The sequence below is a fragment of the Rhinolophus ferrumequinum genome, chromosome 18, assembly GCF_004115265.2.
Source record: "Rhinolophus ferrumequinum isolate MPI-CBG mRhiFer1 chromosome 18, mRhiFer1_v1.p, whole genome shotgun sequence".
Taxonomy (NCBI): Eukaryota; Metazoa; Chordata; class Mammalia; order Chiroptera; family Rhinolophidae; genus Rhinolophus; species Rhinolophus ferrumequinum.
Genome location: NC_046301.1, coordinates 49903506 through 49929939, shown reverse-complemented (window position 1 = coordinate 49929939; position 26434 = coordinate 49903506). Strand labels below are relative to the sequence as shown.

At 53.6% G+C, this 26434-nt stretch overlaps 1 protein-coding gene across 16 annotated transcripts in view; it reads left to right on the top strand.

Annotated features, from left to right (window-relative positions):
* EPS15L1 (epidermal growth factor receptor pathway substrate 15 like 1) overlaps positions 1-25871 on the top strand; it is an 87979-nt gene extending 62108 nt beyond the window's left edge. For 4 of the 16 annotated variants that reach the window (XM_033133422.1, XM_033133426.1, XM_033133430.1 and 1 more), the window contains 4 exons: positions 7219-7351; positions 9754-9801; positions 20040-20245; positions 25281-25871. In XM_033133422.1, the coding sequence (XP_032989313.1) occupies positions 7219-7351; positions 9754-9801; positions 20040-20245; positions 25281-25427 (534 nt within the window). In that variant the 3' untranslated portion in view covers positions 25428-25871. Of the gene's footprint in view, positions 1-4121; positions 4272-7218; positions 7352-9753; positions 9802-20039; positions 20814-25280 lie in introns of those variants that run through there. The other 12 variants (XM_033133437.1, XM_033133434.1, XM_033133424.1 and 9 more) reach the window with 11 other exon arrangements.
* The last annotated feature ends 563 nt before the right edge of the window (positions 25872-26434 follow it).

Genomic DNA, 26434 nt, shown 5'->3' with positions numbered 1-26434 from the left:
TGAGGAAGCAAACAGGGTCTGGAAAATGCCCATAGCTGTGACCAGACCCATCTCCGTCTGAATGAAGAGGCCTGAGCTGCCAATCCCTCCCCAGGCGTAAGTGCCACGGGCTACCCGTCCTGCTCCTTCTGGCGTCTGATGGCTCAGGAGATAAAGTCGTTGCTGTGGTTGAACAAACCTGAGAAGGTGTTAGGCACAGAAGGCTTGGGAGGGAGGCAGGCAGCAGGGCCTGGTGCACAGCCAGCTGAGGCGGGAACCATGGGCCACAGGCTGGCAGGTGGTGGGTGTCCGGAGAAAGTGCGCCCAGTGTCTGGAGATGCCCTGGGACAGAACCCCAGAAGGATTTGGAAACTGAGGGCTCAATGAAGAAAGCTGTAGGTGAAAAGTAAACTGTTCAAGACAGACCACACTCACACTGGCTGGACATTGTATCTGTGTGGGCCTAGTTACGTTAACAGACTGTGAATATAGCCCCCGATAGTGTCAGACCGCTGTCGAGAGGGGCTCGATGGGTAGGGTATGGTTAGAGCTGAATCTTTAATGTAGCGAGAAGTCAGTAGATCATGTCTGAAATGAACAGATTAAGAACTAACAGTAGAAGCCCATGATTACTGAGGTAAATTCCAGAAGAAACTAAGAAATCAAAAACGTTGGCCTTGGCACATGGGAAAGGTAATGGGCCGAGGGTCTTCTGTTCTTCTTATAACCTTTAGAAGAACAGGTTTGGTTTTAACTATGAGCATATGTTTCTTTGATAAGAATTAAGCAAAGCATCATTAGGCTAAGCATCATCTTAGCCTCGAGGCCCTAGTTTCTGGCACCATGTGTTCTCCTTCTTGGCAGCCCCCTAGGCAGGTGAGGGGAGATCCCTCATAGATAAGGAGACTTGCGATGGCCCCAAAGCAGTAGGACCCGGCTTTCTTTATTCGTTCTGCCATTGAACCACCACCTGTGGGGTGGCTACAGGTAGAATATAGCCCTCATCCCCTATCTTATATCCTAGTGGGTAAGGCTCACAGCCGATGGTGCAGAGGGGGTTGGGGAGGGGGGCCCCCGGAGTATGTGAGAGGCGAGCACCTGCAGCAAGGAGCACCCCACTCATCCCTGCCAGTGCCCCTGCCGTGCCAGCTCCTCGGGGTGCCCTGCCTGCTTGTTCCATGCTCGCTCATCACCAGGAGCACACGATTGTCTGGGCACCGAGCGCTTGTGGTTAGCATGTGTGATTGTGGCACGTGGCTTCCGAGAAACACTTGAAATTCTGTTTAGGTTTTCAAAGAAGCCCATGAGCATAACTGGGGAGGTAGCACATACAGTTTCTGGGAGCGGCAGAACATTTGTGTGCCCATTGGCCGCTGCAGGAAGGAGCCCAGCAGTGCTGCTGCTGTGGCCTCGCTCCTTCCAGGACCTGGACGGAAAGAGACTCCATCCCTCAGATGGAAACACCGTGACCCTGATGGTTGGGATATTGTCTGGGATTGGCCAGAAAGCACCTGGGTATGAGATTGCCTGTCCCTTAGTGGCTCTGACACATGCCCGTGCTCCTTGAGTGGAGCTGTGTGTCCTCTGCTTCCATCCCTGCTTTGTGGGCGGGAAACCATCTCCTTAAATCATAAAACTTCTGCCACACGGTGGCAGCAATCCCCAAGGAAGGGTTTACGTTGGATTCTCAAACTCTCAGTGTGTCCTCTCCTTGTAGGAGGTAAGAGTCAGAGGGAGTGTGAGTTAGCAGTAGCCCATCTAGGACAAGGACGAGGGCATGAGCGAAGTCCCCCTTTCAAGAGGTGTCCGAGTAGAGACTGCATGGGCTCTGAGGGCCAAGGCAGGACGGCCAGCCGGGGGGCCCTGACGGCCAGAATGGCCCCCCTCCCTCCTCCAGGCTGACTCTGTAGAGACCCCAGAGCTAGGCAGCTCTGAGCCTGGGCTCTCCTGTATTTCTGCCCATTCTAACCTAAAGTTGCGCTTTCCTTCTTGTAATTCCAGTTTCCCTTCCCTTGTCCCCATCAGGCCGTACACACACGTGCAATTGTGACTTTAGAGCCAGCGCCCCTTCCTGTTGGCAATGCTGGGTGGGAATGGAGCTGGACAGGGCCGTGGAAAATCTGTCTCCAGTACCCCATTGTTTTGTTTCCACGATCCCATCCGTTCTGATCTTGTGCCACTGGTCCCGCTAAATACCAAGCCCTAACTCTGTAGGTCTGCGTTTCCCTTTTGGTTCCCTTTCTGTTTTTCAAGAACAACATCGTGTGTATAAATAAAATGCTGAGGGAAACGAAAGTAAAGTGGCAAGAAGGTGTGTTTTTTTTTTGTGTTTTTTTTTTTTTGGCATCTTGGTTTGTTTTGTTTTGTTTTGTGTTTTTACATCTCCAGCTTTTCCCCCATCTGAGCAGGGCTGTCCACCCACTGCTTGGCTGAAGGAAAGTGACAGCCAGTGATGTGACTTCCATTGATTCCTTTGGGAGCTTCTTCAGACTTGCAGTTCTATCGGAGGTGCCCCCCAGACCCAAAGAGATTTTTCTAGACAGATTCAAGCCTATGTTACCTTGGTTTCAAAACAAATTCCCCCAAATAGATTTCAGAGAGCATCTGAGAATAAAAGCAAGAGCCCAGCTTAATTATTTCACCCCTCTCCCCTGAAAAAAGGCCATCTATGAAACTTGGCTGGTTGTTAGTCCGTTCTCAGCCATTTTTCAATCATCCTTTAAAGCTATGCATTTCTATTTAGGGCTATTTTTGAACCCCAAACACATTTCTCTTAGAGCTGCTTTTTTCATAGTAACTTTTCTGTCTTTTTTTTTTTTTTTTTTTTTTTTTTTTTTTTTTTTTTTTTTGAGCACACTTCACTCTGGGCCAGCCCAGAGAGCCCCTACTGGCTTTACTGAAAACCTTCTAAAAATAGTGACTTTCCCTGAAGCCACAGCCTAAGGAGGAATGAATCAGGTCCCAGAGGAGACTTCTTGGGAAATTTAAAGTTGTGAAAATTGGTATTCGGAAATGATGCCGGCTTTTTGGTGTTAGAAGTGATATAATTTGCTGGTGTGGGCATACCAGGCATTTATGGTTGGAACCCTTTCATGTCGGAGTGGCCGCCTGGCTCAGTGCGTTTAAGCAGAGGAGGGGGCAGAGTCAGCTTGGCCCATGGTGTCCCCAGCCAGCCGGGAGGGCCACAGCAGCACATGGATCAGGTGGTCTTGGGGGGGCGGTATCCAGAGGGCTCCTGGCATCCCTTTGTACCCTTTCCCCAGAGCTGTCGCCTTGGGGTCCACGAGGGGGCCTCAGGGCCAGTCAGACTGCCTCTGCTAGGAAAACGGTCTTGCCTCCTGCCTGCCTGTCTCAGGCTGTGGTGATATCACAGGAGCCCCAGGCCCAGGGCGTGTTCTGTGAACGGCAGAAGCAGAAGTTCCCTCCCTCTCCATCTCCTTTGCCCCCACCCCGTTCTTCTTTCCCAGACAACACCTTAAATCAACCATTTGAAAGCTAAGCTGCAGGGTGACACCGCACCCCAGCTCTCGTGCTGCCTCTTCCCAGGAAAGGCTCTGCGGGTAACAAGGAGCAGCAGAGTTCAAGTGCCGGGAGCCGATGGGATGTTTGCAGATTCTTGCGGCGTTTGAAAGAATTCTAGTCACATCCACATCCTTGGCGTGATAACGACCACACTGTCCTTGTGCTGACTTTGCCCAGGAGCCACACGTGACCTTCTTGTGTTCTGGCACAGCCCTGTGAGCTAGGGCCTGTCATTATTGTCACTTCTCTGATGAGACTGAGGCACCGAGGCTGTTAGTAGGTGGCCGGGCAGGGTCTCCAGATCCCAGCCCTGACACCGTGCCCTGCAGCCTGACTTGGCAGCTGTTCCGGAAACTCAAGCGGCAGATTTTGCAAAGCGACTCCCCAGCTTCTGTACCTAAAAGGGGACAAGTGACCATAGAGCCTGGGAGAGGGGAGCAGCAGCTGTGGAAGCTGGTACCTCCTTGCCCAGCAGCCCTGCTCACTCAGAGCTAGGGTGGTCTTGGCAGAGAAATGAGTTTGGGGGAGCTGCAGATCCCCATCTTCCCAGAGGCCTTCTGCCTACTGACCCCTCGGCCTGCTCTGCCTCTTGCCTACATCCACGTGTGTCTCCTTCACAGGCCTGAGGACAGGGATGCTCTGCCCAGAATGTGGCCCAAGACCCACCATGTGGGGCAGGCTGCCAGCAGCCGAGGGCAGGGCCCAGGAGCCCCTGGCCCAGGAGGCGGACGACGTGGGTTCCCACCCTGACTCCACCACTGAGGTGCTGTGTGACTGGCTGGCTCATCGCTTCTCTGTGCCTCAGTTTCCCTGTGTATAAAAAACGGAAGTGGTGACAGTAGGACTCCCTGCCAAGGCCATTGGGACGATGTGGTGAGAAGATCAGCAGAGTTCGCACCTCCTACTCAGGCAGCCCCAGGGTTCCCAGTTGGGTCAGCTGAGTGTGCAGGAGCTTGTCAGGCCCCTCCTCCCTGTGGGCTGGCCGCCTGTCCCCACCCGAGACTAGTGTCTCTGACTAGATACCAGAGGCAGAGGAGGCTGCGCCCCATCCCTGTGATGGATCCTGGAGCACAGCACAGGCCGACGGGAGGCAGGCCCTTCTCCCCACTTCTCGTCCTGCTTGTCTGAGCAAGTCCCACACGTGTATTTTGTGTTCCTGCTTTGTGTGTCCCTAGGCCGGCCCCACGGAGGGGGGCAGAATTAAAAGTGCCCCTCCTTGCCCTTCTCCATCTCCTTTTGTGTGTAGCCCACCCCACCCTGCCACACATCTCACCTGCGCTCTGTGAGTAACTAGTGTTAGTGTTTTTACTGGTTTCACCAATTCCTTTTGTTTCTACTACAGTAGTCCCCCCTGACCGTGCGGGATACTTTCCAAGACCCCAGTAGATGCCTGAAACCACAGATAGTACTGAATCCTACATATACAATGTTTATTCCTGTGCATGCATACCTTTTCATGTAGAGGAAGCACCTTACGGCTTCTCTCTGGCGTGTCCGAATTGCCAGCATCACTGCTCTTGTGCTTTGGGGCCATTATTAAATGAAATGAGAGTTACATGAGCCCTGCAATTCCACGACAGTCAATCTAATCACTTGAGACAGCTACCAAGTGACTAACGGACGGGGAGCGTCTACAGGGTGGAGACGCTAGACAAAGGGATGATTCACACTACTCAGAATGGTGCGCAATTTAAAAACTTACAAATTATTTATTTCTGGAATTTTCCATTTAATATTGTCAGACTGTGGCTGACCAGGGGTAACTGAAACCCTGGCTAAGGGGGGACTGCTGTAGCTAGGTATCCCCTTGCTCTATGTTTTCCTAGTTATTTTGTTTTAGTAAAAGTGGTCCCCTACGCCTGTAGAAAGTGATCTCCCTTTGGGGTGCCCGAGGCCCCTTCATCGTGTGAGATGAGCTGGCCTGTCCATGGCTCATCTGCCCGTCAGTGAAGGTGTGTTGTGCCCGGTGCCATGCAGGGGCTTGTGGTGGGGTTGCACGTAGGTGGTGACTGCTTCTGTAGGCTCAGCCAGCAGCCATGCTGCCCCGTCACCTGCGCTTGCGCTCAGTGGACATGGAGAAGGGGGGGGGGGGCTTGTGCTTGCCCTCCCGGCTGCCCAGCTAGGTGGGCTGGGCCTGGAAACCCATTAGCGTGTCATCGTGACGCGGGTGCTGTTGGGACATCCACAGGCACAGCTGGCAGGAAGGGGTGTCCACGAGAGCTCTGGTTGTGGCATTGACGTCCAGCCAGTCTCTGAAGAAGAAGAGGGACTCCGGTGTAGGGTTTCCAGGCGGGAATTCCCGCCCCTTCTCAGGAATGTTTTTCGCTGTCCGGTTCCCAAATCCTGAGATATAAACTGTTTTCTGTTCTCCACAATGAATCGTTTCCACAAAGTGACAGCTGATACTACCAACCACCTGGGTTCAAGGAGCCGATCTTCCCGATTTCCCAGCCAACTTTTCTCGGGATTCGGGAATGGAAAAGCAAAAAAAATTCCCGAGAATGGGCAGGAATTCCCACCAAAAAACCCTAGCGGTAAATAGGAAAAATGTCTAAGAGATACAGTGTGAGTAGTACGTTTACTTCCCATTGTGGGTATTACTGGGTTCAAGGAGCCGATTTTCCCGATCAACTTTTCTCAGGCTTCAGGAACGGGAAAGCGAAAAAAATTCCTGAGAACGGATGCGAATTCCTGCCTGGAAACCCTGCTCCAGTGGATGGTGCAGGCTGAGCTCCCCAGCTGGAGACTCCATGTGCACAGGGGCCTGGAGATGGGGGTCCAAGGGGTCCCAGGGACCAGGAAGTCTCAGGAGGGAATGGGGGAGACAGCTGAGATAAGGCCAAAGAATTAGGCAGTGGGGGTGTGATGAGGCCCTTTGTGTTTTAAAGAGTGTTTGGAGGTTACCTATGGGACCCTGGGCTATGCAGTGCTACCTGCCTTCCCATCTACCTCCCTACCCACCTACCTGTCATCTTGACTTACATTTACCTATCTCCTACCTCCCCATCATCTCCGTCTACCATCTGTCCACCCACCCACCCATCTTCCATGCGTGTCTGTGGCTGGGGTGATGTGGTCCGATTTGGGTTTGAGACAGTGGGATGATTTGGTGTCAGGAACAGAGGTGGCAGAGGCGGGGGGAGGGTCTGGGCCAGAGGTTGTAAGAACGCACAGAGGCAGCCGTTGCCCTGGTGACAGCGGTGGGGCTGGGCCCGGTATTCAAAGGTGGGCTCTGACCTGAGTCACTAGTTGGGCAATGGCCCCCGGGGGCACAGAGAGGGTCTGGTGCTTGTCTGACCCTCATCTGGAGGTGCTTGTCGCTGTGAAGGGAGTGAGGGTGGGACATATGTCTGAAGCATGAACAGGAGGCCAGGGGACCCTGGGGTCATGAAAGACGTCCCGTGCAGGTGACAAAAGCGTGTGTGGCGGGAGCACTCTCCCACAACACGAGCCCTTCGGGACACGGGGCTGCTCTCACCTGCCCTGTGTGCTCTGTGTGCTTGCCAGCTCGTCCTGCACAGGCCAGGGGACCCTGGCTGTTGAGGGTGGAGGAAAGTGGGAGTTTGTGAGAGACCCCAGCTCTGAGCAGGGGCTGAGCTACGCAGCCCAGAGGGTGGGGCCTCGCCAGGCTCTTGGTACGTGAGCGTCAGCTTGGTGGACGTCCGCTGCTCCGTGTTAACAGTTATTTTTGCCTCTCTTTCGTGTCCTCTTTTACAGCCCCCACCTTCTGGCCCTTTCACCTCCTCCTTTGGAGGGGCAGGATTCTCCGATGACCCCTTTAAAAGTAAACAGGACACTCCCGCTCTGCCTCCGAAGAAACCTGCTCCGCCACGGCCTAAACCGCCCAGCGGTCAGTACGCTTTCTTCTCTCGCCGCCGCCCACCTGCCCACTGTCACAGGACGGCGGGGGACTGAGCGCCCCCCTTCGTTCTCCAGCCCAGAGTAGAGTTTTTCTATGAGGTCTGCACACAGAGCAAGAGGGTCTCCCCTCTGCCCACTTGCCTCGGTCTCCTCATGGTGTGTGCCTGGAGCATGCGTCCTGCCCTGTCCTGTGGGCCGGGCTGTGTGGGGCCTGGGATGGTCTCTGGAAGGCCCAGGGCTCAGGGCCCTCCTGGGTGCCAGGAGAGGTGCCACATGGCCCCTGGCTGAGATGTGGTCAAGGCTGTGCGGCCCCTCTGGCCTCTCTACCCCAGCAAGCTTCTCCCAGGTTGACTCAGGGTGGCCCAGGGGTGAGGACGGCAGCTGAGGCGGCCCCCTCGATCCAGCGCCTCCAGCCTAGTTAAGGACTCGGGGTGAGGGTCGACATGGGGTCTTCCTTGGCTGTGTTTGACATGAGAGGAGGCAGGATGGCTCGGTCTCCCTTTTGCTCTGCTCCCGTCCCGGCCATCTCAGCAGATGGCTCTGAGCAAGGGATTTCCTGCAGACTCTGCCTCACTTGGCTTTTGATGGTGCTGCAATTTCATTCAGCCGCCGCCTGGGTCCTCCTGAGGATTCTGAGCACTTTTAAGTCATGTGTGGGATCTCTCTTATGTGATAGTATTGGGCCCATAGCCAGGTTATCAGCCTCGAAAGCAGCAGAGGGACTCGGTGCAATTTCCCAGCCCCTTTGCCCATCCCCCTCCTGTATGCTCGGAACCCTGGCTAGTACTTCTCTTTCATTCACTGCTCTCCAGGCAGAGTCTCACCTACACTGTCCCTAGACTGTGAGTGCTCCCTCCGTCCTGCCTTCTGTTCCTTCTACTACCTGCCCGAGCCTGCTCCTTCCTTTCAATCTGCCCCAAGGGCTCCACTTTGCATCACCATTGCTGGTCCCCGAGCTTTCTAGTTACAGGTTCAAGGCTGGCCAGTCTTCCTGCACGACTTCCACCTGTCAGCAGAGACAAACAGAGGGCAAGTTATTTAAAAAATGCTGCCTCTCCGCTCCTGTCACCCAGTCCAGGGCTTTCTCTCAGGAGGACGGGCGCCCCACCTGCTGAGCCCAGTTTGGCCTCCTTCTGGATGAGTCATGAGAGAAAGTCCGACCATGGGCTGGGTGGATCTATAACAGGTTTTCAGTGAACTGTGAGTAGAAACAGATGCGTAAAGAGATCACTCTATCAGCCACACATCAAAGGCATTTACCATAAAACGGGGGAGAAAAGCAAAAACAACAGAGGAATTCCCTTCCATCTGTGAGAGAGCGCGTGTACCGTAGACACAGGTAGCAGCTCTCAGAGGACCCGTGACTGTCTCCTGATGGAATGGCGTCAGGCCTTCTCACTTTGCCTGAGGATGAGAGCCAGAGCACACATGTGTGCGTGCACACACACATGCATGCATAGTTCACACATGCCTACATGCAAGCACACACATGTCTACATGCATGCACACACGTGCACACATATCCCATGCATGCACCCTCACATGAGCACATTCTCACAGTGCTTGCATGCACCTGCATGCACACTGCGCAGGTGCACAGGCTCCCATGTGGATGTACATGCAACATACATGCACACACCCGCAGAGCAGGGCAGCACTTGTTGGGCCTCGCGGAAGAGTTGCTCCCCTCACTGGCTAGCAGGGGCAGAGCTTCATTCTACGGTTTCCTTGGAGACCCACCTCGGCCTCCTCCCCTTACCTGCACCACTGCTGGCTCTGCTTTGAACTTGCCCTCAATGTCCTTTCCCTCGGGTCTCTCTCTGCGAGCCTACCCTCCGCATTTTGGCTTCTTTTTTCAGTGTACCATGCACTTAGATAGTAGGGGACGGGTGACCTCCTGGGAGCTGGTTTCAGAGCTCGGGCTTTTTAGAGAGCTCTCCACACTTGGGGAAGTTTGGGCCTGTCCCTGGGGTCTGAGGCTGCCTTTGCTCATGACCTTGGGCTGTCGCGTCCATGGTCTGCCACGGGCTGCAAGGACCCCGGGTCCTGTTCACATCCAGTCACAGGACTGGTATTTTCCCGGACCCTCAGGGCAGTCAAGATAGGCAATGTGATGCCCCCTTTTTTTTTACCAGAAGAAGAAAGGGAAGTGAGAGGTCACATGGGCCACCCAAGGTCATGCATCAAGGTGGCAGCAGGGCCAGCTCTGGACTTGGTGACCTGCCCCTGCCTGGGCCTCCCACCCCCATAAGACAGCTATCATGAGAATCAGGCTATGAGGTTCAGGGTGCTGTGGAAAACTGTCAACGCGTGCGCACTGTTTCATCTGTGAGCAGCCAGGACGTATCTGCAGAGAGGCCTAAATGTCTTTCGTCTGATTCTCTTACCTAGACGTGAAGGCTGAACAGAAAAGCTCTGCACTGTACACGCCGCTGGGTGGTAGGTACACACTGTGGAGGTTGTCAGCTGAGCGCTTCCAGTGGCGTTTTGCTGTGGTTCGTACTAACTTCTAACACTAGCCGTGGAAACCGCAAGCCGTGCGACGCAGGCACACACGATGTCAGCCCAGCAGTTGACGCTTTTATGAGTTGCATTTGGGGGCAAGCATTCGGCAATTTGGGGATGCAGAGGAGGGTATCTGCCCCATGCTGCTTCCCGGGTCGCGGGAATTGAGGCCCCTCTTCCCGTCTATACCGCACGGAGCGAGGCTCTTAAACCGGGAGCATCCCAGAGGTTGCCTGGTTATTAGGGCAGGTTGGCAGACGAATGAAGGGGAAGTCCTGCTCAAAGCGTTGGTTATGAAAACACCAGGCATGCCTCTTGTTCTCTTGGCTGCTTCAGATGGGAGGCAGCCAACAGCATGTCCAAGTGTTGGGGTTTTTTGGTTTGTTTTTTTGTTTTTTTTTTTAAGAAAACATAAAGTCCAGCAATTTGAAAGTAAGGGCATGGAATGTGCTTTTCTCCTCTCACTGACCCGGCCTTTTCCTGCTTGGAGAGGCCGTGAGGCCAGCACTCGGAGGCGGCCGCCTTCACCTGGCAGCACCACGTGATTGCACTCAGGGGCCTTCCTGACACATGGCGGGGTGGCGGTCCCAGCGTGGCTGAGTGGGGAGGAGGGCCTTGTGGCCCTGGTGTTTGAGCTGTGACCCTGTGGAACGGAGTGGACTATCCAGACTGCCCGTTGATGGCGGTTTTTCTTACAAACCAAACATGCAGCTTCGTACGTGCACTCACAGGAACCAAGGTGATAGAACGGGCTTTTCCAACATCTTGCCACCCTGCATGAGACATAGGTCTGAGGTTGCCACTTCCCACCTGAGGCTTGTCCACTCCAAGGGGCCCAGAAGTTTCTAGAACCTGCCAGGTCTCTGTGCCTAGAGTTGGCACCACGTGTGAGGCCAGGGCATGTGAATGTGATGTTCTCTTCAGCTGCTGCGCTGCCCGTGCTGCTAGGACCCAGGGCACTTGCTAGATCAGTCTGATTTCCGGACGTTGGAGCGAGGGCTGGGGCTCACGTGCTGTTCCTGCCACCGTCTCCCTGAGAGGCTCAGGGAAGCATCTTAACCTCATTGAGCCTCAGCTTCCCCGCCTGAGCACAGGACCAGCGCTGGCCTCGCAGGGGCCCGTGGGGGCAGAGTCCCTGCATAGTGATCACCCATGATGTGACGTGCATGCCGTGCACCACCCAACCCGCCCCGGGATGCTGGCCCAGGACCGGGGTCCCCCTTCCTCAGGCTCCTTTCCCGGGACAGACGGAGGCTGGGCTGTATGCGTGCAGGGTTTATCAGGGATCCTTTCTCCCCATCAGGCTGCAGTTTAGCAGAAATCTTCGCAGTTGAGTCAAGTCAGAGCGTGGGCAGTTGAACTACAAAGAGGGCTCCAGGGGCCTCTCTGGCAAAGCTTAGCGATGTCGCTTGTGCAGGATCAAATGCACATTTGGTTTGGAGTCACACGTGGTGTTTTGCATGCACTAGAGGCTGCAGTTTTCACATTCCAGGGGAATTACTTTTTGTTTGCTTTTTTTAGCCTGCTTGAGCTTTAATTGACATGCGATAAACACACGTATTTAAGTGTCAGCCTGTGCAGTCACAGTGGGGGACCTTGCTGAGGTTCCCCAGGAGAGAGTTCTGATGTCATGCTCATGTAACTGGAGCAGCCCCTGGCTGGTCATCTGCTCAGTTCTCTTGAGCCCAGCCAGAAAGCCTGCCTCGGGGACCATGGAATCACCTACTGGGGTATTCATGGGCTTTGGGCATTCAATTCTCTGTGCCTGCAGGTCTTTTCTAGAAAGGTCTATCAAGGTATTCAGTAATCAGCAGGTGTCTGTTTGGGGTCGAGAGAATTGGTCTCTTCCTGGCAGATGCAAATCAGGAGCTGCCGAAACCTGTCAGTTAGAGTCTGCGCGTGCACACCTCCCCAGGTAAACAGTGTGTATTTCTGCAACGGGCAGAGATGGAGATCAGTCAGAACTCACCGCTGAAGAGTTTCTAGGTAAAAGTTGTTGATTTGCAAAGGGAGAAACAGATTTTTTTTCAAGTGCAGGAAATGGCTGTGTGGGTGTCAGTGATTGGGCCTCGCGCCCCGCGGCGGCAGATAGCGGGACCCTGTGCCCGGCCCCACCCTTGCCACTTCCTGCAAGAGCAGCCCTGCATTGCGGTTCCTGCAGCGCCCGGGTGACACCAGCTAGCACGCCTTCACCACTAACCAGCCAGTCACCTTTAACCTCTCCCCAATTTAATTGTCCTTTTATTACTGCTAATGACCTTTTCACCCCCAGAATAAAGCCAAGCACACACTTAATAAGGTCTTTTTGCCCCTCCCCCCTTCCTATAATCCCTCTGATGCACCCAGGCAAACGAGATACTACTTAACCCGCGTCCTGTATGATTCAAACGATTATCAAAAAAACAAAAGAAAAAAGTCATTTTCCCCCTAGAACACAAGTCCCCTCCTACCACCTATTTGTGGACTCCACACAGGATGACTGGCTTCTGGTTCTTTCTCTTGGGTTGTTTTCTGGTTGCCGCCCACCCAAGGGCCAGCCTGCTTGCTCATCCGTCACCCTGACTGTCCTGGGGGAGCTGCCACAAGGGACATGGTCACAGAGGAAGCCCTGAGTTTCTGCCCGACGCCAGCCTTGCTGTGCACTTGGCTTTGCCCGTGTTCTGAGAGGCCCAGCCCGGGCAAAACCAGGGTGGTCGTCCTTCACCAATGTGGGTCCCGACCTGTTTATTGCGCAAGATCCACTTTTTAAATGGCTTCTCCAGTTGAGCCGTGCGGTTAGCACCTCAGCCTTGAACTTAACTACTTTAATTCCGTTCCCACGATGATTTCAAAGAGATAATTTGGTGGGTACATGTGAAGTTCTAGAATGGGACAAGTGGTTCGCTGCCAGCTCGAGAAGCCTGGAAAATTCTAGCACTGCTGGCCAGCCATTGAAGCCCACCTTTCCTGCCTACTGGGAGGGTCTGTGCCAGGCTAGGTGTGCCCCCTGACAACAAGTCCTCCAGAGCCGGCAGGCCCCTACTCCCAGCAGGGGGAGAAATGTCATTTTCCTCTCAGCCTCTTACAAGTGAAATGCCTGGAGATGGATTGTTCTTCGGGTGAATTTCTGTTCTGCAAAGACGGCTGAATTTGAAAATAGAAGCATTTGCCTATCTTAGCACACACCCACCCTCCTGCACCCAGAAGGGTAGATTGAGTGGGAGTTGTGTGACACAGTTGTCACCTGTTGTTCAGTGGGTGTGCAGATGCCCAGGCTTGGGGTCCTGGAACGCAGGAGTCAGAGCTTGGCTGGCTCAACCAGCTGGGCTTCTGGACGGCTGTGGAGTGGGCTGCAGGCCCTGGGAGCTCGGACTCCCATCCTGCATCTGAGCATGGGTGTGAACAGACAGGAGCCGCTGCCCTGCCCCCAGCTCCCTCCCCAAACAGCATGGGGGTCTTGTGTACCTGCCACTAGGCCTCCCCCAGCCCCTTGGTTCCACCTACAGCAAGGGAGGGGGCCCAAGAAGGGGCTTCCTGTGTGGCCCCTGCTTTTCTGATGAGGTGAACGTGGTCCCTCATCTCTTCTTGTTTTTCTCACATTCAAAGCACTGAGTCAACCCCCCTCCCTCCACCATTGTCAACTGAAAAACAGTTTGTGTATTCGATGGGGAGGGGGATGGCCGTAAGCAGAGTGTGTGGGGATCCTGAGTTCTGCTGCAGGTTCTCCTGACTCCCGAGCGGCTCCCACAGCGGAGGGGAGCCGCTGGTGGGCTCTGCACCTTGCACCCCCGTGCGCACCTGCCTTCTAATCACTTCCAGACCCGCTGCGTGGCACCTGGGTGATCTTCTTAAATGTGGGCGCAGCGCCTCTCCGCCAGGGCAGAGGTGGCACGTCGGTGCTCTGCGGGAGGAACAAAGGCTGCCCCCCCCCCAGCGGGCTGCTGTGTGGCTCTGGCTCCCCAGCCCCTAAGGCCCCTCGCCCCGCACAGGCAGCCGGCCTGGCACACGCACGTGGGCTGCTCCAGCAGAGTGTGTCGAAGGTGCAAATCAGAGAACAAGTGTGATTTTTCAAAAAGCGGAACCGTGAGCCCCGAAGTCTGTATTCTTTTAGTCATAAAGATTGACTTGGGATTTGTGGATTCCTTTGTGAATCACACAGCCCCCTCCCTGGCGTAGCTACAGAATTAACGTAGCCCCCACCAGGTTTCTTATAAATGTCATAGGAACCTTTTGTGGAAACCTTGCAGCTTTTATTTCTCACTCTTACGGGTATTTGTCTTTGGAGGGCCCAAAATTTATGGCTACTTCCCCCCTGCCATTTCCCTTTTTCTTTCTGATGATGGGTGACCCCACATCCACTGGGCTCATCACCCGGTGTGGTTTCCACGACCTCTGACCACCGCAGACATCTCCCAAAGGATGGAAAACACACCCGTTGTGGGGGAGCCTCGTGGATAATAGTAAATATTTGTTCAGCTTTTCTCAACAATTCAGAACCAAACCTCATCCTGTTCCTTTCAATGCATTAAGCAGATTTTCTTAAAATTCGGTAAATATTTTTAGTGGAAAATCTCAACGCTCTGATGGTGGGACCTCAGATTTTATCTGCGGGGCTGTGCTACTTGGCACGGCTTTGATCTGCCGCTCACCTTCTCGGTGTGCAGCAGTGAGCGCAGGGCTGGGTCTGCAGGACTCCTCACCTGCAGGCCCGTGAGATGGTCCTCGGTGACCTTGCTCCCACGGCCCACCATAGTGGGAGCCAGAGGAAACATGGCTTCGTGTTCTGTAGCTTCTACAGTAAAAAGTTGCCAAATGATTATAAATGTGAAGGGTTGTGCCCTGGGCAGCCTGTATTCTCTCTTCCTTCCCACGCCCCCCCAGTTGGGGGTGTGGGAAGTAGGAAGGGAAGAGCTAAGGGAACGAGGAATGCCCCTTCCCCAGCCACAGCTCTCCTGTGTGGTGTGACTCGCAGAAGCCTCGTGGTTGTGTGGGTGTCCCGTATTGTGTAGGACGGGTGACGCTTTTGTAGGGATCCTGTGCTGTGTAGGATGGGTGACAGTTGAGTGGGAGTCCCAGGTTCTGGAGGATGAATGGCAGTTGTGTGTACGTCCCGTGTGGTGTAGGATGAGTGACAGTTGTATGGACACCTCACGTTGGGATAAATGGCAGTTGTGAGAACGTCCTGTGTTGTGTAGGGTAATAGCTGAGGTGGGGCAGCTGTCCTGACCACAAACCTTTGTTTTTTATTTTTTTGTTTTGTTGTTTTTGTATAGATCGCTCATCTACAAAATTGCGTTTTCCAACTGCAGCCCTGAATTTTTATAAGCAGAACCCAGCAAGTGTTTGGTTGGGATGACTACTATACACGTTCACATGTATTTTTGATATTTTTGTGAATCAGATAATATTGAGATCCTAAATCACCCGAAACCTCGCACTCGCCTCCTAAGTAAAAAATTTCGAACACGAGAACCCGCCTTCTTTCAGAGTTCTCAGTGTTCACATTTTTTGAAACTTGGGGTGGGTGTGTGTTTGTGTTCCGTTGTTTTTCCCATGAGCCAGCTCTCGGGGACCTTTCCCGGCCAGGGTTTCCTGAAAAGCATGTTGGGAAAAGCAGAATTGGGAGTCTTGCTGCCCAGCAGCTCGTTCTGGAGTCACTGCCTTGGCCCCGGCCACTTCGCCGATCCCAGCCCGGGGGGCTCTCGAGCCTCAAGAAGTTAAGAAATAGGAGAATTAAAGACATTTAACCAAGGGTGGAGCCGGCCACCAAGTTTTTTTTAACAGCACACACTGTGGTAAACCATCGGGTTGATATTGTTTTTGCTGAAGGCAGTCCTGTGTGCGGTTTCGGTGCACCGCTTGGGTAACTGTTGAAACTGCTGTGGTTTGAAATAAGCCCTATTTTGCCTTTTCTTCAATCTTGCGTCCCTCTCCTCCTGTTCATGAAAAACTCTGAGTGTTGGAGAATCACTGTGGGTACCAAGTCAGCAGCCGGTAGCCCCCAGCAGGGTCTCTCTGTTTATTTTGACTTAGGTCATTGCCTTCTGCTACGCTAAGGGCTTGGTGGTTCCGTGAGCAGAAATCTAGGGATGGGACACCAAACCATGCGTGCCAGGCACCGTCCTGGTTAGCTCTTGTACCAATTTGCTCAAGATTTTTGTTCCCTTCTCTGAACCATGCCTCAGTCCTGATCCTTCCTTTCTCATACCGTGAACAGGCATAAAACTGTGCCGTGCGTTTGCTCAGGGACACGGAGGCAAAAAAGTTACTCTGTCACGTTTAAGATAAGCTACACCTCAGAAAAATCGGAAAAACAATGAAGGAGTTAGCAGAAGTGGTTACATAAAAGTAGGAACTAGACCCAGAATGTTTTAAAAGTGCTGCTGCTAAAAATAAGTGAGGATGCAGAGGGAAGTTTGCGCCAGTCCTGGCAGGCGTGCTCCGCAGAAAGCGGAGTGTCAGGCGAACCAGGAACGCCCCCGATTTTGCAAGTGTCAGGTCCAATAATTCAGCTTCATGTCGAAGCACAAAAACAGACAACCGAGAAAAAACCGTTGTTTTTTTTTTTTTTTCCCCTCTGAAAACAAGAGCAGTTGATGTGCCCTGGTTTCATATTAACACAGTCATGATTTCTAAATAACAATGGTTTCGGCAACAGCAAAACCAGGCAAGGACAATTCTTGATGTGAACGATGCTTTTCATCATCTCTTTGCTTGTCAGAAACCTCAGCTTCAAATCCCAGCAGGCTGGATTCTTAACATCCCCCTCCAAGAAAAAAAAAAGAAATTAAAAAAAAACCCTCCAAACCAGGGGAGGAAATTCTTCATAATTGAAAAGAAGAAAAAAGCACTGAAGTGGGTGATGTATTTGAACATGCAGACCCCTGGCTGGGGTTAGCCAACGTCTTTATCCCACTCAGATATCTGCCCTTTGTGACCAGACCCTGCAAGGAATACTCCAGAAATCAGCTGCCCCCCTGGACTTGCTCCCAGAACCAAAGGTTATGCCTGCCCTGGGGCTCTCAGCCTGTCCTAGCGGCTCTTACTTTTTCCCATGTTAGAATTCTGCTGTTTGGTCCATCATCCTTTTAGTTTTGAGTAAATAACGAAAATAGCCCAAGAGTGCAGCAGTGAGTATTGCTGTTTCTTGCAAAGGAGGGAAGCCCCGATGTCCTTTATTTCCTCCTAGCTTCTCAGAGCTGTTCCCCCAAAAGGCTTTGAGTCCCTCAGGAGTGTCCAGTCCACGAGGACCCCCCAGAGGGCTGGCTGGCACCAGGGGTGGGGTGGGATTTACTGGCACTTGCAGTGTGCTGAGCTCCACCAGCCACATGGAGTTGGCCCTCAAGGACCCTCAGATGTGCTGGCGGCTAGACGAGGACAGAAGTCAGTGCCATGGGAGGTGAACAAGGCAGTGGGGGAGCCTACAGGGGAGGAGTGAGCCCTGCGGAGGGTGCCGGGGGAAGGGAGAGGCGTGAGAGAGACTAGCTGGCTGGACAGTACAGGGCAGTCAGGATGGTGGAAGTGGCTGTGCACAGGAGGCCGGGGTGGCCAGGTCACAAGGTCAGCATCTCTTCCCTGTGTGACACAAGCCTGCGTCCCTATCCCTCTGGACACTGTACCCCAGGGCACCCCTGCCCGTGGCTTTGGGGGTCCTCTCACACTGGCACAGTGTGCAGATGAGGGCTCATCTCTCTGGGCCCAAAAGTGGCTGCAGGTTGAGAGAGAGAGAGAGAGAGACACACACACACACACACACACCCCCCCCCCAGTGTCTTTGCATGAGAACACGTGTGTGTATTCACAAGCAAACCTCAGGTAGTTTCATCACCTGGGGTTTGGCGCTTTCCTCAGGGCAACTCTTCCAGGACTTGAGGGTCTCTGAGCCAGCCAGCCACCCCATGAGAAGTCTTGCTGCGTGTTCTCTCCTGGGGGTGACACCTGTCACCCTCACACGTGCCCCTGCTCTGCAGTGGGGAAGGGGTGCAGAGGGTTGGAGGAGACTGGATGGGAGCCAGAGCAGGGAACTCATAAGACGTTGGGTAGGGAGCCTGTGGAGAGGCCTGGGGTGGGGGCGTGCCCAAGTGTATCTGAGCACCTCTGGCAGAACGGAGAGCTGCAGTCAGCATCCTCAGTTTCCTTCGGGGTCCACAGGGTGCCCCGCTGGCCTGACTTCCAGGAGGTGGAGCTGCACTGGCTTGGTTCCCACTCCCGGGGGCCTGGAGCTTCCTGCAGCCTCTCAGGACCTGGTCCATGTGGTGTGCTGACCGCCTACCAGGCATCGGAGCTGTGTGTCCTCTCCGTGCCAGAGGGATGCACAGGTTGTGTTTTTAAAGCTAGATAATATTTTCAGCCCTGCTCACCTTATGTTCTCCGTCCCAAGCGCCCAGCTTTGTTGTCATGGATGAAAGCAGCCACAGAGGACCCAGAAATGAACTAAGGCACAGCTTACTGGCATTGGTGTGCCATTAAACATGGCTTAGTAAAGCAGCCGCCCCTCGTTACCGCTGTGTGAGCCTGCGGGGGCTGCCAGGACTAAGTGCCGCAGACCGGGTGGCTCACACAACAGACATTGTCTCCCGGTCTGGAGGCGGAAGTCAGAGGTCAGGGTGTCGGCAGGGTTAGTTTCCCCTGAGGCCGCTCCTTGCCTGTAGACGGCCGCCTTCTCCCTGTGCCCTCACGTGGTCTGCCCTGTGTGTCTGTGTCCTGATCTCCTCTTGGAAGGACTCCAGTCACACTGGATCAGGGCCCACCCGTATGACCTCATCCTAAGTTAATCACCTCTTTAAAGGGCCCATCTCCAAATACAGTCACATTCTGAGGTCCTGGGGATTAGGACCTCACCATAATAAGTAGGGGGGGGGCACAATTCATCCCACAACAATCCCATTTCATGGATTGGGAAACTGAGGCTGAGCAGGCAAGGCCCAGCAGAGTGATTGCTGTGCTGCTTACCATCTTCCAGGGGTACAGCTGGGCCTGCCCCAGGGCTGGGCCGAAAGTCCTGAACACAGGCACCAGGGGACAGGGGTGTCACAGGGGCTTCCCCAAATGAAGGCATGTGAGTGGGGAGTGCATTCTGGGCGGAGGGACCAGCAGGAAAGAAGCCCTGGCTTTGGGAGCTCGGGGACAAAGGTGCCGCTCAGGCCCTGCAGAGCTACTGGGATGTGAGATTGGGCAGAATCTGCCGTGGGCTGTAGGGGCCTTCAGGATTCGTCGCGGGGAACGGGGGGGAGCATGGGCCCCTCTGTTGAATGAAGCTTCATTCATTGTGGCCCTGCTATTGGAGTAACCTGGCCCGCAAATCCGGCAGATTCCCAAGTCTTGTCAAGTGGGGCCTCCCATTGCTAAGCAGGCCTGGAGAGGCGTCTGATTCCTTATGGAATTTTCTGGCAGGATGGCGGGACTTGTTGGCAGAATCCACGTGTCCTCAGGCCACACCCCCAATTATGGTCTCACAGTCTCGTTTCCCTCCAATTCTAAACACCTGTCTCCCTCGGCCCCTTTGAGATCGGCGTTACTGGGACCCAGGCATCCTAGAGCCACCCTCTTGGCAGGAGCCCAGAAAGGCCCAAACCCTGTCCTCGGAGCCACCAGCACCAAAGGGGCAGAAGCAGGAGCTGAAAGAATTTACACCCCAAGACAGCAGAGGGGCGTCTGTCTAGTGAGATGCCGCCAGACCCTCACAGCTAACACAGCTAACTCTACACGAGGTGTGAAATGAGGCCCCCCCTTTGCATTGCAAATACCCCTCCCCTTTTTTGTTGTTGTTGGAAGCTTGCTGTGTATTTTTCTGCTCAGCCATGATTTTTGTTTGTTTGTTTTTACTCAGCGTGATAGTGAATGTTACCACACTGAAATGAATCGCTTTGAAACATGCCTGCATGTAAACTTTTTAAAGACAACTGTAAATTTTAGCCGTGGTGAGCAGGGAAGAGAGGGGGGTCATCTGAAGTGGTTTTCTGGTATCACCCACAAACTGCTAAACCTGGATAAAGCAAGAGATCCAGCCATTCCCCTACCCCCTGGAGTCCGTCCACCAGTGAGCGGCATTCCAAGTTTTTCCAAAGAGGGGAGAGGGTGACCCAGTGGGCGCTGACCCCCCCGCCTCCTCAGTCAGGACTCTGTTCTGTCCGTGGTCAGTAACTTGTATTTCTTTTTTTCTCCCTTTTTTTTCTTTCTCCTAAACTTTCCAGGTAAAAGTACACCCGTAAGCCAGCTGGGTTCTGCAGACTTTTCCGACTCCCCCGACCCATTCCAGCCACTGGGGGCTGACAGCAGCGACCCGTTCCAAAATAAAAGGGGGTTTGGGGACCCGTTTAGTGGAAAAGATCCATTTGCTCCCTCCTCTTCAGCTAAGCCTTCTAAAGCCTCTTCCCTGGGCTTTGCAGACTTCACCTCTGTAAGTTGAGTTCGCCGCCGCCACCGTGCCACCCCTCCCCTCCGCTTGCAGCTTCTTTGGGGCTGTTTTTTGGCTTATATCCCCTGGTACCTCGTGCCATCACCCATGTTATTTATTCTGTGCTGCTGCTTTCTGTAAGAAAAAGAACCATTTCTCAATAAAAAACAAAAAAGCGCTACGGTTTGGATACTCTGTGATAAGGGCACGTGTCCTTCCAGCACAGTGGCCGAATCTGTCCGTCTGTCTTTCCCGGTCGACTGTGTCTTGTTTCTCTCGCCCAGAGGCTGTTGTGTTCATTGATTTTTGGAAGCCGAGAAGTCAGTTGCTTCCAAAGAAGGAAAACAAGATTATAAAAGTTACATTAGGGTCTCTGTCCCCAGTAAGGTCTCTGTGCAAGAATTCTGATGGTCCCAACCCAGTGCATTTTGTGCAGCAAGTCTGAACTGAAGGACTGGGCGGGGTGCATCAAGGAAGAGCAGTTTGGTTTTGTAAAAACTTTTATTTCAATTACCAGCTTCAATGAGAAGAGAAATCCAACCTAGAACAACCACTCTGAAGCTCTGCTCTTTTACCAAAAAAAAAAAAAAAGAAAAGAAAAGAAAAGTCCCCAGAAAGCTATTTAGCAAAGTCAAGTGCCTTTTCAGAAGCTAATCCTGGGATTTTGAAAGTCTGGCTTTGTTTTCTCGGTGCTAAAAAAGATTCCAGATTATAAAACGCTGTCACTTTCGGGTGTTTTCAGCACCCTCCTCAGTACCCAAACATCTTGTTCTCAGAGCTTCAGAGTTTGTCTTCCCAGAATCGGTTTCACTGTTGTGTGCCCGTGTTAAAAAAAAAAAAAAGTTTTCTTAGTTCACGTTTGCCAAGTACCTTGTTTCCTGGTTAGGTGTGACATGCATTATTTATAGATGCTTCGACTCCTAGAATATCCGTCTTAAAACAAGCTCTGCCATATCCGTGAACGCTGGTCCATTTCAGAGTCCCCTCGTGCCCAGCTATCCTGGGGCTTCCTGAAGCCACCAAGGCGCTGCCACGGTCCTGCCTGTTGGCAACCTGTAAATATTTTACGACTGCAGTTAGCTTGGTTTTGTTGACAGCCCGTGCACACTGTGGATGTGTACAAATGGAGACCTTGTTAATAAAAGCCAGAAACAAAACCCGCTTTATCTACAGTTTCTTGAATAGCACGGTGTTTGTTTTGCGGTGGAAAAAATATTAAATGCTGATGAAAAAAATAGAGCCATTCACACGACTCAGGTAGTCTGTTTTGGGCAGGGCAGAGGGGTGAGTGGATTTGAACGGCAATTTGTAGAAATGACTGTTCTCTTTCTGAAATGTATAGTTCTATTTCCTGTGGTCTGCCCCCCCCGCCCCTTCCCCCTTCCCGTCCTGATGGCTGGTTTTTGGAAAACATTTAAAAAAAAAAAAAAAACACCCAAGGTTTCAAGCTATCATTGAGCTCCACACTTCTGGTCATTCCAGAACAGTTGTTAACTTCAAGTTTAAAACAGCCCCGATATTTAATCACCCTCATTTCCAGGCAGAGAATCGGATTCTGCCCAGTCGAGTTTGCAGCCCTGTTTTCTGTTTAAAATCAACTTTCCCACTTCAGATGCCCCAGTTTTTCCAGGGGAAATCTGTAAATCGGTGAGATTTGGCTCCCTCTGACGGGATGGGGTGCAGGAGAGGCAGGACACCTGACTGGGTACCATCGTCCAAAAACATGGTCAACACTTGCCCCGCTCCGGGGACTCAGGATGTCTTTGTATCTTTATGGTGTCCGGGGGTTTAGCCCATCAGCCCGTGGTTTTGAGGTTCACTGGACCTTGATCTGTGTGCTAACTCAAAAAAGGCCAAAGTTGCTTCCTCTGGTTTGTGTATTTCAGCTTCCTCAGTAAACGCCGAGGGGTTTAAATGCTCAGCACACTGGCCACGTGACTTTCAGATCAGATATTCTCAGTGCCTCCAAGACGTGTGCCATGTGCAGAGGCAGCTTGGCCCGTGCTGGAGTTAGGGACGCCGATGTCACACACACCTACACAGTACCCCTTTTGGCGCCCTGGCTCTGCTGCCCTGGGACCCTCTAATTTACGAGCCCCAAGTTTCCATCAATGGGTTACTTGTGCTTGTTTGTGGCAAACCTTTCTGAGCTTTCTTGAAAAACCAGCCTTTCTGTCTCAGGCAAATGTGTTTATCAGGAAGTAGCATTTATGGGTTAGCAAAATGGCCCTTTTTTCCGGAAGTCTGCATTGAACGCAGAGCAAATGTCAGATGGGATAAGTTTTGCGCCGTGGAGCGAGTTAGATGCAATGTCAACATCAGAATAAGTGAGTTAACAGGAAGTTGTTAGAAGTGTCCCCTTGGGTGATGCGGTGGTGGTGCCATTGGATGTCTTGGCGCAGGTGTCGGTCCCCAGTAAGGAAAGGTGCCGGGCGCCTCGTGTGCAGAGCCGTCTGAACGCCGACCAATAAATTGTACCGCCCAGCATCCGTCCTCAGCCGCTGCCCTTGGCAGGCGTCTGGGAAGCACGGCATCCCCGTGCCCTACTGTGCCTCAGCCCCGTGACGGCCCAAGAGTGACGCAGAGATCAGAGCTGCCCACAGGTGACTCCTACAGGTCAGAAGACTAGATAGAGAGTGGCCCTGTCGAGGTGTCTCCACCAGGGACCAGAAAGGATTGGCTGCTGATCTGAGACCCAAAGACCCCCTTGCTCCAGTTTTCTCTCTTGACGTCGCCGTCCACCATGTTGCTTCAGTGCGTGCAGACCGCTGCTTGATGCCAGTCTTCACGCTGGGGCCTAAGCTGGCCTTGAACCAGTTCACTCGGAAGGTTTCTGGAACGTTCCTGTCAGCGTGCTTAATTTGAAAACACAGACCCTCGAGCAGGCGGCTGTGCAGTGACATTCCAAGCCCTCGGGCTGAGCAGAGACCGTGGTGTGGCCTCAGCGCATCCCTTTCCCCTCTGTGCCCCCCTCCTTTGGGAGGCGGGGGACAGGGTCTCTGTCAGCTGAGCTGTTCCCTCCGCTGCTGTCAGCAGGACCCTGCAGTCATTTCCACCAGCATTTGTTGTTTTTTCCTTGTTTTTCTCCTAATGAGGTATTGGAAAATCCCCACAGAGTGGTGACGGAGCTTATCTGTGACCTGTGGTGGAAACACAAGGGGTGGGGACCAGTTTTCAGGGAGACCCATTTGACCCCTGAGCATTTTTCTGGGCAGTTTCTCTAAGAAACCAAGACTCAGCCTTTCCTTCCTGGACCAGGCTTCTTCATGCTGACCCACCACCTGTCCCTGCCCGGCTCCCTGGGCCAGGTGGGGAGAGGCCTCCTGGGCTGTGTCACCTCTTCCTCCAGGCCACCTCTGGCTCTGGACCAGGCTCCCTCCGTCCACCCCTCCCCATTCCCCTGCCCAGGTTCCCCACCATTTGGCCCCATCTCTACACCGGCCATTAAGCCGTGAAACATTCAAAAATTGCCAGTTTGATCACCTCACTCACTGACCTGGGGAGCCCCAGAGAGGAGGTCTCAGCTCCTTTCTGGGGCCCATGAGCCCATGTTGGTTTAGTCCCTCCCCACTCTGTCCTGGCAGCACGAAGGTTGATGTTTGGTGCTTTCATACCCAGAGCCACACACAGGTGGGCCCTGGAGGCCCAGGTACCATGCTGTACCCCAACTCTTCCTGTAGTTACAGCTGACACACACCCCCACCCAGACCCAGGTACAGTCCAGCCTTGGTGTCCCCATCTGTCGGAGGAGCCCCTCTCCTGGGCTGTCATTCAGACTGTGTGTGTGTGTGAAGAAGTAGCTGTGAATTCCTGTTGAACTTCCTTTCCCGGCGCCCCGTGGGATCTGCAAGGGCCTCCACGGGAGCCTGTGTCAGATTGGAATCGTCTGTCTGTCTGCTCCCGAGGGCACCTGTCAGAGGGCTGGCCTGCCTCTTTATCTCTGGTGTCACCCAGTGCTTGGCAGAGTGCTGGCCACAGTCGGTGCTGAGAACAGAGATGCTGACTGAGGGAGGCCCTGAACAGGCCACAGCTTTGTCGGGTCCCACGAGGCAGGAGGCATCTCACCGGGAGACGGAACAGAGTGACTGGGGACCCCGGGGGAACTCTGGGTTGTCAGGGACTCATGCCGGGAGCAGAGCATGTGAGATCTGACTCTTCTTTCCTTAGAGCTAAGGAATGGTTTGAATGGTTTGAAATCACCCATCTCGGGATCAAAACTATTCCTTCCCTTGTTTGAAAGAAGATACTTTTTGTCAAAATGAACCTTTTGGACAAGGATCCCAACAATGAAAACCTCATGGACTGAATGGCAGCGTCAGTGGCAGGGCACCTGTAAATGTTCGAGTCCAAGGTGGCTCTTAGTACGTCCCAGAGCTGGGCTGGGTGGGTGCAGATGCCACTTGTCTCTGCACGTTTGGCCTCCCGGCCCCTTTACACATTTGGAAATCAGAGAGCTGTTGAAGCCAGACTGCAGTCCCAGTGCCTGTTGCCCACCGTCAGCGGCCTGCCATCGAGGCCCAGGCTTTGCGGGCTCGCCCTCCTGGCTCTGGGGGTTCAGTGGACCTCTGCTTCTCGGCTGCTTTCAGAGATGCCCTGCCGACACTGAGAGGAGGCCATGTGGGCTTTCCCTCCCACCCTCATGAAGTCTCATAGACTCAGTCTTGGGGGATCGTTGGAACTCTCTCAGTGTCCCTACATTGATGTGTCTCATTGCCTGCTTCGGTTCCCCGCAGGGGACGGGTGACTAGTTTCTCTGAGGCCCAAGGTGGCGGATAAGGTCAGACTCAGCCTTGCTTCTCGTGCATGTGACCCCTTCAGACTGGAGGGCAGGGCTGGGGCATGGGTGTCCTTTCCCCGCCCCCCAGCCAAGACACAAGCTTTGGCTTTTTCTGGTCTTTACCCCCCGCCCATGCATCCCAGCGTTGCGGTTCCCGGCGCCCTGCCCACCTGCAAGGCCCTTTTCCCATCGCCCCCCCACCCCGCCTCCAGCAGCTGCAGCTCCAGGCCATGTAACCCAACCTCCGTTTTTCCTTTGCAGTTTGGCAATGAGGAGCAGCAGCTGGCGTGGGCCAAGCGGGAGAGCGAGAAGGCGGAGCAGGAGAGGCTGGCACGGCTGCGGCGGCAGGAGCAAGAGGACCTGGAGCTGGCCATCGCGCTCAGCAAGGCTGACATGCCCGCTGCCTAGGACGGGCGCTGACCGCGCGTGGGATGGAGCAGGACGGCTGTGGGGCGGGTTCCGTAAGGACAAAACTCCGAAGTCTGCACACACACACACACACACACACACACACACTCACACTCACACTCACACTCAGTGGTCCCCATTTCACATGACATGTCAAGGACTCGCTGGGCAGGACGCTCTGGGTAGCTCCTCACGGGTGAGACAATGTGGCTCACCCTGCAGAATGGCCCAGGAAGGCACAGGCCACGCCACCTCAATCACCTCTCCACTGTGACATCCCTGCCTGGTGACAGTGCCCCACCTGGAACGAGCAGCAGGAGCGTGGGCTGTCTCCTGGCCGGCTGGCCCCTGCTCACCGTCACCGAGAGCACCGGCGCCCAGGACGCACCAGCCGCTGCCTCCTCAACCTCCCTTCTGAGATACACACCCTGGCGATGTATGCATTCGTTGTATAAAAATTAAGTTTGAATGATTAATATAAAATATTTTAATACAAAATACAAGAATCTCTTTTTCATTTAAACATCGTTTGCCTTAATGATCACACATGGTATCTCAGACGCAGACCAGGCCCACGGCGACGTGGAAAACCAAGCTGAGTGTTTCTGTTTAAACCTTAAGTGTTTGAGTAGACTCCGGGGCCACAGAGAAAGCCAATTTGGAAGTTTTCAGAGGCCACCCTGTCCCCCAGGATGCACAACGCGCAGCCCTTTGTCACATCACTGCTGTTTCAAGAGACTGTGTCCTGTTCACTGAGGCCTGATCTCCACGAGGCGCGAGGCCACGGGGGGCAGTCAGTCTTCACAGTATGAACTCGGGATCAGGAGACGGGGAGAGCTTTGCACTAAGGCACAGCGGAACTCCTCTGGAACGTCCCAGAAGTTTGGACTTATAACTGTCGGGACTCAGGACTTGCTGAGGACATTGCATACTGGAACCTGCTTTGCTTCTTCGTTCCCAAGCAGACAAGACGTCGTAGGCTGATTTCTCTCAGGAAAAGATGATAA